This window comes from Orbicella faveolata, unplaced genomic scaffold, assembly GCF_042242905.1.
Source record: "Orbicella faveolata isolate gen_17 unplaced genomic scaffold, um_ofav_v1 contig_4, whole genome shotgun sequence".
NCBI lineage: Eukaryota > Metazoa > Cnidaria > Anthozoa > Scleractinia > Merulinidae > Orbicella > Orbicella faveolata.
In genome coordinates this window covers 3136059-3151242 of record NW_028301569.1, presented here as the reverse complement: position 1 = coordinate 3151242, position 15184 = coordinate 3136059, and the positions used below count along the sequence as shown (strand labels likewise).

At 39.8% G+C, this 15184-nt stretch overlaps 1 protein-coding gene and 1 pseudogene across 1 annotated transcript; both read right to left on the bottom strand.

Moving 5' to 3' along the window:
* Positions 1-594: 594 nt before the first annotated feature.
* Positions 595-2583, bottom strand: LOC149100949 (adenosine receptor A3-like). The gene is made up of 2 exons (XM_089276185.1): positions 2157-2583; positions 595-2045 (listed from the first exon to the last, which is right to left on the bottom strand). Exon 2 carries the CDS (start codon positions 1856-1858, stop codon positions 908-910), a length of 951 nt encoding a protein of 316 aa, XP_089132311.1. The 5' UTR covers positions 1859-2045; positions 2157-2583; the 3' UTR covers positions 595-907.
* Positions 2584-12079: 9496 nt separating this feature from the next.
* LOC149100948 (heat shock 70 kDa protein 12A-like) lies at positions 12080-13458 on the bottom strand (annotated as a pseudogene).
* Between the last annotated feature and the right edge of the window lie 1726 nt (positions 13459-15184).

The window sequence follows — 15184 nt, the reverse complement described above, 5'->3', positions numbered from 1 at the left end:
TCGGCAATCGCAAAATTCAGAGCTAAGGAATAGACATTGAGAGTTAAGCTGGACAACTGGTGAGATTCTCTTGCCTATACTTGTAGGAAGCAACAAATCTGGATGTTCAATGAGGATTGTTGTTATTGTTATTATTGCTCCTGAAATTTGTATTGAGTACATCAAAACAACGCCCACTGCTGATCTGATATGTGTTCTTTACCAGTCATTTGGAAAATTGAGGCGATTTTCTCAAAAGAAACTTGATTCTTTTCAGATTTGACTAAATAGTAAGGAATAAAATAAAGAGAAATGTTCCCTCCTTTTACATTCAAGCTCGTTTAATTTTTTTCTAGAACTCAGAAATGTTGTCTACAGTAAGGAATAGACATTGAGAGTTAAGCTGGACAACTGGTGAGATTCTCATCGTGAGTAGTGATAAGTTAATAAAGATGGTGAATTCGATAGCGTTGATCCTAGCAGTATGCAGGACACCTATCATATATGAACTCAGTTAAATGACCTTGCTCTCCATGAGTTCTCGTAGCTCAGTGGATAGAGCGCCCGCCCGGTGTTCGGGAGGTCATGGGTTCAATTCCTGTCGGGGACTCAGAATTTTTCTTTGTCCCACGCTCGCGTCATGTTGATTAATTCACCTTCACATTTCGTTACCGAGCTTAAAATTCACCATCTTTATTAACTTATCACTTCTTTACCTGTTATTTTGGAAATTGTAACGATTTTCTGGAGAGAAACTCGGCTCTAATCATGCAGACCTGACTGAATAGTTAAAAATAAAGAAAAGTAAAAATGTTTACTGCTTTCACACTTAGGCTCCTTTATTTACTTTTCCTAGAACTCAGAAATAATGTGTGCGATAACACTTTTGTAACTAACATGCTCTCAGTATAATTATTTTCTTTGCAGTCTAGGCCAATAGTACAGTTAACTTGACAGGACAGACTAGCTTCCTTATTATTTTCTTTACTGCTTGTCGTACTCCTCTGATTTTCCAGCAATAAAGAACCGGGTTAAGAGAAGAGTTAAAAGTAAGGAGAGATAATGTGAGTTCCCAAACGAGTGCCAGGGATGGCGGATAAGCTTCACTTAAATAAACTACCATCGTTGCTATACCAAAAGGAAGATAACAAACTAGTAATGCCATTTGCAACCACATTGCACTTGATACTGTCTTTTTGTATTTTGTTATAGTTATATGAGTTTCCACTTTTTTGGACTCCTCTTGGTCGTCATCTTCGTGTACTTGAACATGAGTTTGGTGATGGTGGAGCATAATATAGACGTTCGTGTAACTGAAGATCGAGGTTACTAAACAAAGTAACAGTCCTGTACCGACGATAGCTACAGTGAGAATGTCGCTGTAAAGGTATGTCATCGCCGTGGCACCGTGAAAAACCCAAAACAAAACCACAACAACCTGTACTCGCCTCAAAGTTACCACATGTCTGTATCTTAACCCCAATAACAGGGCGAGAAGCCTGTCCACACTTATTGCAGTCAATGTTGATAACGACACTCCACAAAAAACGGCAGCTACCATGTACGTAATGGGCTCAAAATAGTAACAATATTTGGAACTTTCTGCGGACAGTAAATATGTAATGTAAAGAGGCTGTAAAATCAGGCCTACGCAAAGATCGGTGTAGGCAAGGTAACGAAACAAAAGCTTTGACGACGAATGAAGAGACGAGACCTTTTGAAGAGCGACAATGATCAAAGCATTCCCAAGAAATGCAGTGATAGATATAAGAATATTCAAGGTTGAAAGAAATATACTTTGTTGTGTTCCACTAATCGCTACAGAGCAATAGAAAGTTTCATGAGTCGTGTGGTTTCCATCTTCTGTTAAGTTGGCCATTTTATCAGCGATAAACGCAGCTCTAGCTCGTTCAGGTTAATCCAGGATAAAATGCATATGGAACGTCAGTATATATGTGTTGAATTTTCACTGTTATCACCGGCGGTCAGTAGTCTTTACAGTTAATTGCAACAACGGTAAAGAGAGTCTCAGTGTCTTCCTTCAAACAGCTTGCTGCCACCTTTGGCTATAATAATGAAAGAAAGAGTAAAAAGAAACAGAAAAACAAGAATAGAACCTATTACCGTATGGAATTGTTTAGTTAATCATATAAATACGAGTGCAATAAAGTACTTACACTACATCTATGATTGAGAATTGAAAATTATCTGTATATTGCACAAGCCCTTAGGCTAACCAAAGTGCGCGCAGTAATTTGCACGGCAGCGCAAATTAAAAATTAACGAAAAATTGTGGCCAATTTTATGCAGAAATCAAGAAATTTTGGTACGTCTCTAACAGAGAAAACATTTTTTTATAGGTGAAAACTAGAAGAACAGCGCAAGACAGTTACGTGATCTTCGGGGAGATTAAAATGCAAATTCAGACTTTAATTTACTCAGGCGTGCAACATTAACACACATATTTACTCAGGTGTTCAAAGATATATACTTTGAATATAATTGTGCGATTCAAAATTCTGGACCACTGATGTTAATAAAACCACATATTTTTTCCCCTAACAATATTAAAATCTCATTTCGAGTGTTTTTCACCCAAAAAAAAAAAAAGAGCGTTTTAACGTGTCAACAAAAGTTGTTCGAAAATTTGCCACGCGCTTTAACTGTTTTTAATTGTGGAAAGTGTTCATGGGTGTATAATTTTAAGACAATTTTGGGGGGCAATATCTGTTAGGAAATATGCCCGATAATTTGTTTTGGATTATTTAGACGAGGTAACGATACCAAAAATATATATAGGTAACAGTTTACTACAATTTCCCTTCGTTTTGAAATATTACTAGCGCAAGAAATGCAGTGAAAATTTTAAATCGAATTTTCCGGTGATTTGCCTTTAGTCGACAATGGTTTACCTTAATGGGCTATACTATACCTTCGTTAACGTAGAATGGCTAGTCAAAGGACACTATATGATGATAACTTAGTCTCAAGCTTTTTTCTACGAACAACGTCTTAACCCTACATGTTTTCACTCAACTGAATATAAGTTAAGAAGGTACGAGAAGGTACAACTTTATGTCAAGTTGAGTCTTTACTACAAGTTAACAGGTACAAATAGTCCATGGATTTGGTAACCCAGGAATCAAAGGAAACATTGTTCAAAGTTTCGAAATCATGGGATGACAAATATATCTTATTGAACATTTTTAATCTGTAGTATAGCTGCACATTTTTTACCTCTCAATTTGATTTTGAAGCGCCCTACAGGCTGAGCAAAATACTGTTATGCACTAAAATATCAAAAATAGTTCATTTATTTACCAAGTGCAAAACACTAACACTGCGAGCAAACCTATTCCCACGCATAGCGGTTAAATGAATCGAACACTTCTAGAAAATGATGTTCACTTCTATCCATAACGAATTTCGTCTCGTTTTAGTAGGAGCTCTCGAGTGTGGGGGTGAAGTAACAACCGTCGCAATTTATCCCCTACCCCAAGTGTGCACTTTGCAATGTATCTTTTAAAGGTAATATTATGAGCCATTACTGAGTTATGTACTTGCCTTTTTAATTAATTATCGGAGTTGTTTCTTCGGTTCTTCTTTTAAGACCAATAAACAACTACTTTCTTTGCAAAGCAAAACACGTACTACCAAGGTCTGAATCGTTTTCTGAATGCAAATTATCATTAGTCAGCTGTTCCGGAGCGTGGGAAATAAGTCAACAAGACAGCCGGAGATCAATAAAAAATAGTAACGTCATGTTCCCAGCTTCACAATCAATTTTACAATAACTGCAGCTTGTTCAACACAAATGATATTGGGCATTTGCGTGTTACTGATATCTTAACGTGAGTTGATAAAGAGAGATAGCATTGATCCGTTCAAGTAAAACTACTAGAAAGAGCTGGAAACTGCACCAAAGGTCGTTCGGAATCCTACTTAAATCTTTATTATTATCATTATTATTATTATTATTATTATTATTATTATTCTATTTTTTGAATAATAATAAGAAGAAGAACTTTATTAAAATCTCCTCAGAAAACCTATTTACAAATCTTCACACATTCCACTATCGTAGACTACATGTAAAATTATTAGTTCGTATAGGGTGATCGTCCGGGTGAGTGTAGTTCTGAAAAGAACTGTTGTTGGTGACTGACGTTTCGACAACCTGAGCGGAAGTCATCTTCAGAGTCAAGTGAATAGTGTTTGTCAGTCGATGATGTTATAAGTCTGGTCCGTTGAACGTGATTGGTCAGTATAGTCATGATGGTATTGGCTGAAAGACTCGTGTAAAGTTTGTCATCAGTCATTGGTGGGTTTCGATCCGTCTATTGTTAGTCAAGTAGGTCGGTTTTTGGTCCGTCTATTGTTAAGTCGGTCTGTTAGAAGTCCGTTTGTCGGCTTCGTTTCTGTCGTGAATAAGTCGTTTGTAAGGCGCCGGTAGTTGTTGACATCTGTTAAGAGGCGTTTGTTCTAGGTTAGTGTACCAGCTTTCCAGAGTCAGTCGTTGAAAATAGTTTGTACTGTAGGTTAAGCACTGAGCAGAGTCCCAGTCAATGTTGTGGTTTGTCAGTTGGTGATGTACAGCAATGTGATTGTTGGCATCACCATTTCTCGTGGCTCGTTTGTGTTCAGTCAGTCTCGTGTTAAGGTTTCTGCCAGTCTCACCAATGTAGGAAGCCTGGCAGTCGGAGCACTTGATCTTGTCGACAAACTATACGAACTACTGATACTCCTGGGTTCAAACCATTTACTGTGTAAAATTATTGTTATTGTTATTCATTTTGTTTTTTAGGCAGTTTGTAAAAATGTCTATTTTGTTGATTAGCCAAACTGACCACTTCAAGAACGAAAAACGACTCTACATCGAGTAGTTTCTATATTAGTTTAATTTTTTGTTCTCACTCTACCAAGTCGTGTAGTATCCTGAAAAATAATAGCGGAGCTCCGGCGGCCCGAAGGGCCGCCAAGCAGAGCCCCATACTCATATAGGAAAGAAAAGGAAACCCGTGAGTTGATTTTCTCCTGGTTATCATGGCTAGCGGTATTGCTCGTGGGCGCGTACGCACGACGGCGACGACGACGACGACGGAAACGCGCAACATGGCGGCCATACTCCAAATAATCGGTTGACAGAGACATGCAGCCTTGATTTGCCGTGTACTTCTTTGATATTAGACATCCATGTTATGATCCATTGACACCTGTCAAAACAAGGTATCCGCTGACCAGTGTCACGTGACCATATCGCGGGCTCAAGTTTACAGCTCATCGAGGTCGCCTGTTTTTTTTAAGTTGACCGCTGATCAAGTGCTAGTTTTCGATTGGATCGCGGGCTCATTTGAGGTTAACTTGCTGAAAATAAGGCAGGGTTGTTCGGAAGCCGGTTAACGCTAACCCAAGATTAAAAGTTAACCAAATAATAACTTTTTCTTCTATGGAAATGTTTTTTGCTGCTTTGTTTTGTGTGTGTTGTGATTATTAAAACTCAAAACAGAAGGCCAAACAATACACAGAAAACCTCAACGCAAAGTTACAAAACTCAAATCGAAATTTTACCTTTTCCTGGGTTATTTGGCTCTGAACAACTCGGCTCAGGAGCTACGCTTTTAGGCTGTCCTAAATCTATATATTATCAATAATGTAGATCTATGAAAGCAAATTACTAACATGTAGTAAGAGGCGACATGTAATATATCTCAATTACTTCTCATTTTAGCCACTGAACGAGTTTTGCTTTCTTTCCAAGAAGTTTCACTTTTTGTACTTGGTTAAGGTCCAAGTTCCATCATTAAATTGTAGTTGACACTGTTTTCGGGAACATCAGTGGACTGCCTTCTATGCTTAGAGCGTTCACAAGGACATTTGGAGATGTAGACACTTAGCTTGGGATAAAGCAAAACCGAGTAATGTCCTTCATTGCTTGTCTTATATTTTTTAATTTTCCGGAAGTAAATAAAGATATTTAGGGATGAGTTAAACAAAACGACTACCGTTGTTTCCCTGACAAAGTCGGTCGTCTGGCGTATTCAGTCATGGCGTATAGCTGTGACGACACCAAATAGATGATAACCATTAAAACACTAGTGTCATCTGTACCCACAGTGCACTGGACACTGTCTTCCTGTATCGTGTTTTATTCATTGCGCCAGTGCCGGTCAGCGGTACTTCGTTAGTTTCGCTGTGTGCGTTTGTTGCGCTCTTCTCGGCCATGTTGTGTTTCGGCTCACTTGTGTGATAGATTTACTCCTTTAACTATAGATTTACTCGTTTAACTATAGATTTACTCGTTAAACTAATGGCGTGGTGGCAGCTTGTGGTCTGATTCACGTCCAAAACATACTTCAAAAAGCCCGAAGACAGGTCGTTGCGTTTCTTTATCGGCGCTTACAAGGTCCTCGCTAAGGTAATCTCTAAATGTTTGACATTTCTGGCCCCACTTGACGACACAGTAGCCAGCCGACAGTCCAACGCGACCATTACATGGTCCGATGACCTTAGAACCGTATTCCATGCAGCCCAACACGCTCTGTCCACTAATCGCTCCATAACCCTCCCAAGACCTGATGATATGCTTTGGATAGTGAACGATGCAGCAGTTAGGAAACCCGGTATCGGTGCCACGTTATACGTAAGCCGTAGAAGCCAGCTACTTGTCTGTGACGAAGTCACCAAAACTATTGGTGGCTGTGGCACAGACAGTTCAATTCCTAGCTCTCAATGACTGATTGGTTTGCAGATCAGGTATGCGACTTTTAACGAGCTTATAGACAGGATTCACTGAAGTCAAGGTACAAATAAACTTGCGACACGCGGAACAAGTGAGCAGTGTACTCTGACATGTCAGAAGAAGGAGCACCGCTGCGTTTTAGTGACCGACATCGGTTGGCCTTTTGTACTATATTGTCGCAGTGTACCGTCCACGTCAGAGCGTCACTTTTGTACACGCCGAGAGACTTGAACGATCTCACTCGAAGATGGTGCCGCTTGTAGAAATAGACAGGCATTGACAACTGTTTCATAACGAGCCAGACGTCGACGTTCTTAGCAACCAAAAAACAGACCTGGGATCCCGTGGAGATGTAGAACGTTTAGTCTTACATCTCCACGGGATATCCAGTGGCTTACAACATTCCAGTGTAATCATATCCCTGTCGGTGATCGTTTATGTTCCATAAAACGCGTCAAGTTTTGCACTAATGTGTCATAATCCTAAAGTGTGAAATTATATTTACTGTAACACAATTCCATCGTGTCAGAAAGATACAAAACATTTTAATAGTTGGCGATTCGGGAAATCGCGCGACTGACGTGAAGAATTTGGATTAAAAGAAAAAATAACGTTGAAGTAATGTGTTTTCTAGATTGGGGCGCAAACGGCAGTTTAGGGTATTCTCTATATACATGTTTGTTGCTTAGCGATTCTAAAAATAATCTGAATTTTCTAGTATTCGAATTCGAAGATCATGTGCACCGACACTTTGAAAATCAGTTAATGTTATGGGCAGTCAGGAAATTATCTCAAAAATTATGACAAAGCTCTCAAGAGCGATAGAAATCTCGAGTACATAATGTAATTCTTTACGAGAAATGCCGAGCGATTCTGGAAACAGAACGACGGAAATGTCACTATCACGATTTTGTAACTTATCCCGAAGCACTCAGCAACTGTACTGCATGGACTTCAGCCTGGATGAACCAGAAAGGATATGTAACATGTTCCTATAATGTCACGCACGACGGAAAAATAACTATGACGATTTTGTTACATATCCCGAAGCACTCAGCAACTGTATTGCATGGACTTCAGACTGGATGAGCCAGAAAGGATATGTAACATGTTCCTACAATGTCACGCACAACGGAAAAATAACTATGGCGATTTTGTTACATATCCCGAAGCACTCAGCAACTGTATTGCATGGACGTCAGCCTGGATGAACCAGAAAGGATATGTAACATGTTCCTATAATGTCACGCACGACGGAAAAATCACCATGACGATTTTGTTACACATCCGGAAGCACTCAGCAAGTGTGTTGCATGGACTTCAGCCTGGGTGAACCAGAAAAAGATAAGTAACAGGTTCCCATAATGTCACGTACGACGGAGAAATTAATATCACGATTTTGTTACATATCCCGAAGCACTCAGCAACTGTACTGCATGGACTTCAGCCTGGATGAACCAGAAAAGGATATGTAACATGTTCCTAACTATAATGTCACGCACGACGGAAAAATCACTATCACGATTTTGTTACACATCCGGAAGCACTCAGCAAGTGTGTTGCATGGACTTCAGCCTGGGTGAACCAGAAAAAGATAAGTAACAGGTTCCCATAATGTCACGTACGACGGAGAAATTAATATCACGATTTTGTTACATATCCCGAAGCACTCAGCAACTGTACTGCATGGACTTCAGCCTGGATGAACCAGAAAAGGATATGTAACATGTTCCTAACTATAATGTCACGCACGACGGAAAAATCACTATCACGATTTTGTTACATATCCGGAAGCACTCAGCGACTGTATTGCATGGACCTCAGCCTGGATGAACCAGAGAAGGATATGTAACATGTTCCTGTAATGTCACGCACGAGGGAAAAATGACGATTTTGTTGTTGTTTTTGTTTCCTATAGTGTCACTTATTACTGAAAAATTGTGTGGTTTTTGTAAAATATCCTGTAGCAGTCGGTAACGTAGAAATACTGCGAGGACGTTTGCGTGGGCAAACCAGAGCGGATTTATAATATGTAGCTATATGGTGATTTTACTATATATCTGGATTCGTCTTTCAGAAAGCTGGTGTACTGCCATAAATGGGCTATATAGGTATGTGCCGCTGTGAAAAGTATGGTTTTCAAGCAGTTTACTCTAGGATAGGGTATATAAATCAGAGCGTTTGGGTCTAGAATAGGGTATCATTTTTCACAAAACTGACTGGTTGGTTGAAGATTTTATCTAGAGTAAGGAAACCAGAAATTGCCACTCAAAAATATAAAAACATCAAATCTGCAAGTTTGAATTTACGCAAATCAGCCTTAACAGTGTCAATAGATGGGGGGATTTGGGGAGTTTACTCTAGTATAGGTTAGCAAAATTCAGCTGAACTAGCTCTGGTATAGGCTAAGGGTTCCAAGGTCACACAGCGGCACATCCCCACCCAGAAATTCCCAAAGTACCTGCCCCGGGGGTCTAACCCACGAATGAAAATAGTGATTTAACATTTTAGAAGCTATCTAGTCCCCATACAGTCTAAAAGCATGACAATGGGTGTTAGTTATGATGTAAATAAAATATTAATCAGAAAACTTAACTTGGTGCGTTTGACTTGTTGAGTTTTGCAGCTGTTGTCTTGATTCGATGCTCTGGGAGGTTGGTCACGGGCAGCGCAAGCTGAAAACACTCTCTGGTTCTCTCCGTCGTTCTTGGGTGAATGAATTCATGTATAACGCAATTGTGGCTGGCGGTTTCGTTTGGTTTTCAACAACTGTTTTATGGTTTAAGCGAAAACCAATCCAAATGTATAGTCAGGGCAGCTCCTTTGTTTCCCTTCCCGTGAAAAGAAAACCCACGCGCCTTCTTTGACTCCTCGAGGCAAATTCGATTGGAAATTGGCTCAATTTCGCACAAATGCGTCAGAGAGACACCATATCTTCTAACTCAGAGGCACATCTCGTTTTGTGTCCGTTTTCAACGACCGATGACGGGTTCATTCGAAGTCGAAGTCTTTTTTATATATGACCGCGCAATATTCCCGCGTTATGAAAATTTATTATAAAATATCAATTATGTGGCCAGATCATATCTGAAAATAACCAGGTTACTTTTGTACACAATTACTCTCACTGGAAGCAATTATCGCTAACCACAATAGAACCGCAAAAGTTTCGCGATGACAGCAACCCAACAGATAAATGACATCACCCCATAACAACCGGACCTGGCGAATTTTTGAGCTTCCGGTTAGCTCTGGCTCGTGGTGTGTGCAAAAAGCTAACCGACATAAACTTTCATTTAGTTGTTCCGGGGATAGCCAAAATGCCCGTCTTCTGCTTAATAATAAAATATCAAATGCCCCACCTTCAGAATTACGACATAAGCAAATATCCAGCTATTGCCTGCAGGGACCTAGACACTGCTGGAATTAATTGATCCGTTACTTCCCCTTAAGGAAGTTCACTAAAGGATGGCGGGGCTGGTAAGGCTGCATGCAAACACAGGCTAGTTTTTGAGCACAGCTAGGCGAGTTACACCACCTTCGGAATCGAGTTTCATGGCCTTACGTACATGCAATGACCTGTTCATTTATATCGTCATGCATTCTCATTTAAATGTCTCTTTAATACTTTGGCAAGCGACTCAGTACAACATAACTCGTATTCAAAGCATGCAAATCAAAGACAAAATTATAATCATAATCAGGAGCCGATATTCAGGAGTTCCTGATAAATTTCATTCACCTGTTGTTTTCACAAGTTTGCTCATAGAGCATTTTAATTTTACCAGGGAACAATTTGCCAGACAAGACTAGGAAATCAGCGTCACTTCCAGTACTTAGGAGAACCTTAAAACAGCTGCTATTGCCATTTTCGTGTGAAAGTAACCGTGATCTCAGTTAATAGTAAAAGCATTATTGACTTTTTACTATTTATATTATCATTTTATTACTTTTGTTTCTATACTTAAGCGATTTAATATCACTATTTATTATATGGCTGTGTCTCACAAGGACTGGTATCTACCGAATTCACGAATTTGATTGGCTGAAATCGATATTGACCGCGGTCTAGATTTTCCCGTCTAGATCGGCATCTAGACCGGTTTCATTTTGCGTTTAAAAAAAGTAGCAAACTAAAATACAAAAATGTTGACCATTTTCTTTTAGTTTCTTCTCAAACATTTATGGAAGTGCCAAAAGCTTGATGACAAAAGAAAAGTAAAGAGAACGAGCAAATTTCACCAGGTTTAAGTTAAGCTCAACGCCGTTCGCAAGCAAAATGTCAGCAAACCAGTTACATTAAACAAATTAAAGTTTTCTTCTTTGCCATATAATAAACATCTTATTAACCGAGCTAAGTCGGTCTGTATGGGAGAAACTTGACCTGTCGTGAGTACAGACCTCACTGCGTTCGGTCTGTACTCACGACCTCGGTCAAGATTCTCCCATACAGACCTCCTGCTCGGTTATTAAGAGCTAATTAAAATTAACATCTTATTTATTACATCTAGTAGGGCATATTTGCATTCATTATATGCGATATGTGGATAAAATAAGTTACTACTACTAATAAGATCCCGTCCACTCTATGCCAGAGGAATTTGAAAACGGAGCTTTCACTCTGAAAACGCATCAAATGATTTCCATTCACACTACGCCGGAGGAATTTAAAGACACAACAATCACCGGTCATTTTGGATTTGTGTTTGAGGTAAACTCCGGCGGTCAGGGAAATCACATGATTATCGTGACGTCATCGTTTTAGAAAAGCTCCATTTTCAAAATGTTTTCCGTCCTCGGGAAATCGGAAAGCCGTCGTTTCCAAATTCTTCCGGTTTGAAGAGCGTTTGCGGAAAGCTCCGTTTAGTGTGGACGGCAGGCCTAACCGTAGAAATAAAGCTGCATTTTCAAATTCCTCCGGCGTAGTGTGGAAGCTGCCTTATTTGTTGTCGTTATATCGACTTCTATCTATTACTACAAGGTCATCAGCTAGGCCTTAGCAAAAAAAAGCAACTATATGATTACAAAATTACCAGTTAATGACTTCATATATTGTAAAACTGTATTCAAGAGATCCGTTTTTCCGTTATTTCATCAAGTTGTAAAAACATTTTTTCTTGTTGTTGTTGAAATCAATATTACCTACTCGATTTTTCTTTTCTGTATTTGTATATTGCATATTTTTTCCTCTGTAAACTAAAGAAAAATGAACGTGTGCGTTGTCGTTGTCTTTATGAAATGGATAAATTTCGAGACGTTTCCCTCCTTTGTCAAAACAAAAAACCACTAACACCAACATGACGTACATGTTTACCTTATTGTTCCACTGTGCTGCATTCAACTGCAGAACTCAGCAATGCACTAATTGGTAGCTAAAAAGTTTAGATAGGCTGTAGACTGTGTGCTACTCGTAAGATTTACCACGCGCACCTTTATTTCAATGTCCCTGGTTTTCCAAGCTTCTGGTGTCTCAAGTACCAATCCGCGACCAGGAGTCTTTTCCACATCAGAATCGGTGACAGACTCCAAATCTGAACGTCCTGATCGGAAAGAACCAGTTTTTCCGTGTCTTTGTTCGCCTGTTAAACAAGCAAAGCTGGGGAATCTACGCTTTTCTCCGACTTTAACGACTTCATTGACTTTGACGAATTTGAGGAAGACATCTTTACAGCGTGGGATTCCTGCTATGACTTTTTTCTTCGATTCCGGATGCAGCCCATCTAAAATCCACTTGTGTACACGGATGCCGTAGGTCAAAGTCATTATTCGAGACTCAAGTAGGTCAGGTTTCTGCCCAAACATCACTGCTCCTTGAACAACTGCCATAGTAGCGTTGCGCGGCAATAAAATGCGGTAAGGGCTACCAAAATGACTCTTGATCATTTCCTAAAGAATTGCCGAGTCAGCGAAACCTCCTACGAGAAAGACTTACTTAACTCTCGACAATTCTGGTCTGGAGAATAGATTGCAGAAATGCAAAATGACGCCATCCAAGGCTGGAATAAAAAGCTGCCTTGTGACTCTTGGCGCAAGACAAAGGTACTCGTTACGGAGGGACTTTGATTTCGTCCAGGCTGTATTGCTGTTGGATCACAGCGTTTATATCTCAACCCTCGCTGCTTGGAAATTTGTCTGTAAAACTACTAGGTAACCAAACCCCTTGTCGTTTGTCCCTCCAACAGTCGCTTCAAGCGTTTCTTCCATTCTAAATTTTCCATGAGGCAAAATCGATCGACGGGGTTCTGACGGGCATAATTCTCGATAAACGTTTGGGTAAAAATTGATTCAAGAAGGTTTCTGAACTGCCTTTTAACATTTTGTCCGCCATAATTTACCGCCGGTGGCTTTGAAAATCTCTCTAAGTGCTCCGTTTTCCTGAATTTGATGTGCTGATACGTCAAATGAGTTCCTCCTAGAAAAAAATAAATGCATAAATAAATAAATTATAATATTTAGAGAGGAAGCCAAATCAGCCACAGCTAGTTTTCATGAAGGTCCTCTAACCTGATCAAATTGGAATTTGGCAATGCCGGATTTTCAGGATGGAGGGAAACCGGAGTGACCGGGAAAAAAACCCTTGGAGCCAGGCGAGAACCAACAACAAACTCAAGGAAGCAGTGATACATTAACAAAAACAAAAGGAGGAAAATGAAATCTGGCTGAAATAAAATCGGATTGCAATGCTATCTGAAATGTAATGAAACCGTAATGCAATGAAATTAATATCTTTTGGCACCAAAGCCGGTGTCATGTGCATATAAGTTTTTTGATTGTATTCTTTTTTCGAATGCTTCTATCTTATTACATAATAAGTCAGCCATCTGTCTTCTTTCTCGACCGTTGTAAATGTTGCGAATCAATCGGTCGACTTAGGTTCAGAAATAAGTTCTCAATGCAGAGGTAGATAAGGTCTGCATACGAGCCAAGTCGGCGCTTATCTCTGGTTTCTGAAGCATGAAGCGAATAGGGGTATTTCTACTTCCTCCCAGACGGGGACGGGACGCTAGTCCATCGCAAGGTTACCACCAGCATTAAATTCGCCGGTACTGATTTACACACTTGGGGGAAGAAAGGCACTGAAATAGTCAAGTGTGTTGCCTAAAAACACAACGCAATATCCTCAAACAGGACTCGAACCCGGACTGCTCGATCCGGAGTCGTTCGCATTAACCAGCAGGCCATCACCTTTCCGATCCTCAATGTAGTTACTTAAAAATTCAAACCAAATCAAATGACATGTTGAATAGTAATATTTGCTGCTAAACCTAAAAGCCAGTTCTTGCTGAAATATTAAGCGAGTAAAAAAAGATTCAAAATTCATCAATGGCTGTATTTAAATCACTAATGTCCTTCCATATTCAGCACTGTTTTTTTGGAAACTTTTTTTGTCTACCTCAGAGGCATGAAAGCTGATTAATTCCTAAGTTGATTGAAGCTGATGGGTATTCATTTTTTCTTTGCCTGACTCAGATGCCTCGCATCTTGTCGATCTACACAGAGATTCCTCATCAACTTTTGTCCAGGGGAAAACCGAGGGTACGGCTCCCAGTTTCAATAAGTGTACTCAGTTTAAAAGCACTTGGTAAGAAGTGCTCGGAACAACAGAAATTATTTCCTACCGAAGTAAAATAGGCATCTCCCCTTTTCATAAGTATTTCCCACTTTTTCATCCTTTGTTTATCTGGCTTGTCCGAAGGAATCTCAGTCGTGGAAATGATAAATCAGGTCGGTTTTTGCTTCGATTATTAGAGTTTGCAGCCGCACAACACTTGTGTCCAACTCTTTTCCTTTTCCTTACCACATTTGCTCCAGACAAGTAGCTCTAAGCTACATACATTCAGATTTTTTCGTTCTTCCCCAACATTTCGTCCACCATTTTGAAAGCTCGAGGGTTATTAAGCCTGGCTTGCATGCAACTTCCGGTTTTTTTCTGGAATCGGTGTATTGCTATTTTCAGCCTTTTTCCAGTCACTATTTGGACCTAAAGTACAGTCGAACCTATGACTATTTTTACCATGTCTATGTTTAACAACCGTTCTTTAACTCAAAATCTCAACGGCCTCAGTCAGATAATCTCTCCTATCTATAATGTTCCTAAGAATTTGGCGTAACCCTTACTTTCTGCTGAAGACGAGAAGACCTTGCCAGCTTTCCCCCTGTCTCTCTTTTCCTTCCATAATGCCATTTGTTGATAATACAACTTCATATTTTTTTACTGGTGACCCACTGATAAAAATATGAAGCATCCTTTCGAAGATCTCTTTCCTTTTTCCTTAAGCGTGTCTTTAGCGGTTTTAGGGCGCTGCTCACTCAACTGAGAGTGAGAAAAATACTCAGCAATGACGGACTCGATTTATTCAACGTTGGACGTTTTAGCATATATAAGAAAGCCTGGGTTTCACGACCAGTCGACATCGCACGTGAGAGAGGAAAACACATTTAAAACTCTGGAAATGCGTCTTTACT

Bases quoted from the DNA above. Each gene is read 5' to 3' on its own strand.
- LOC149100949 (XM_089276185.1), bottom strand. From the start codon at position 1,858: ATGGCCAACTTAACAGAAGATGGAAACCACACGACTCATGAAACTTTC.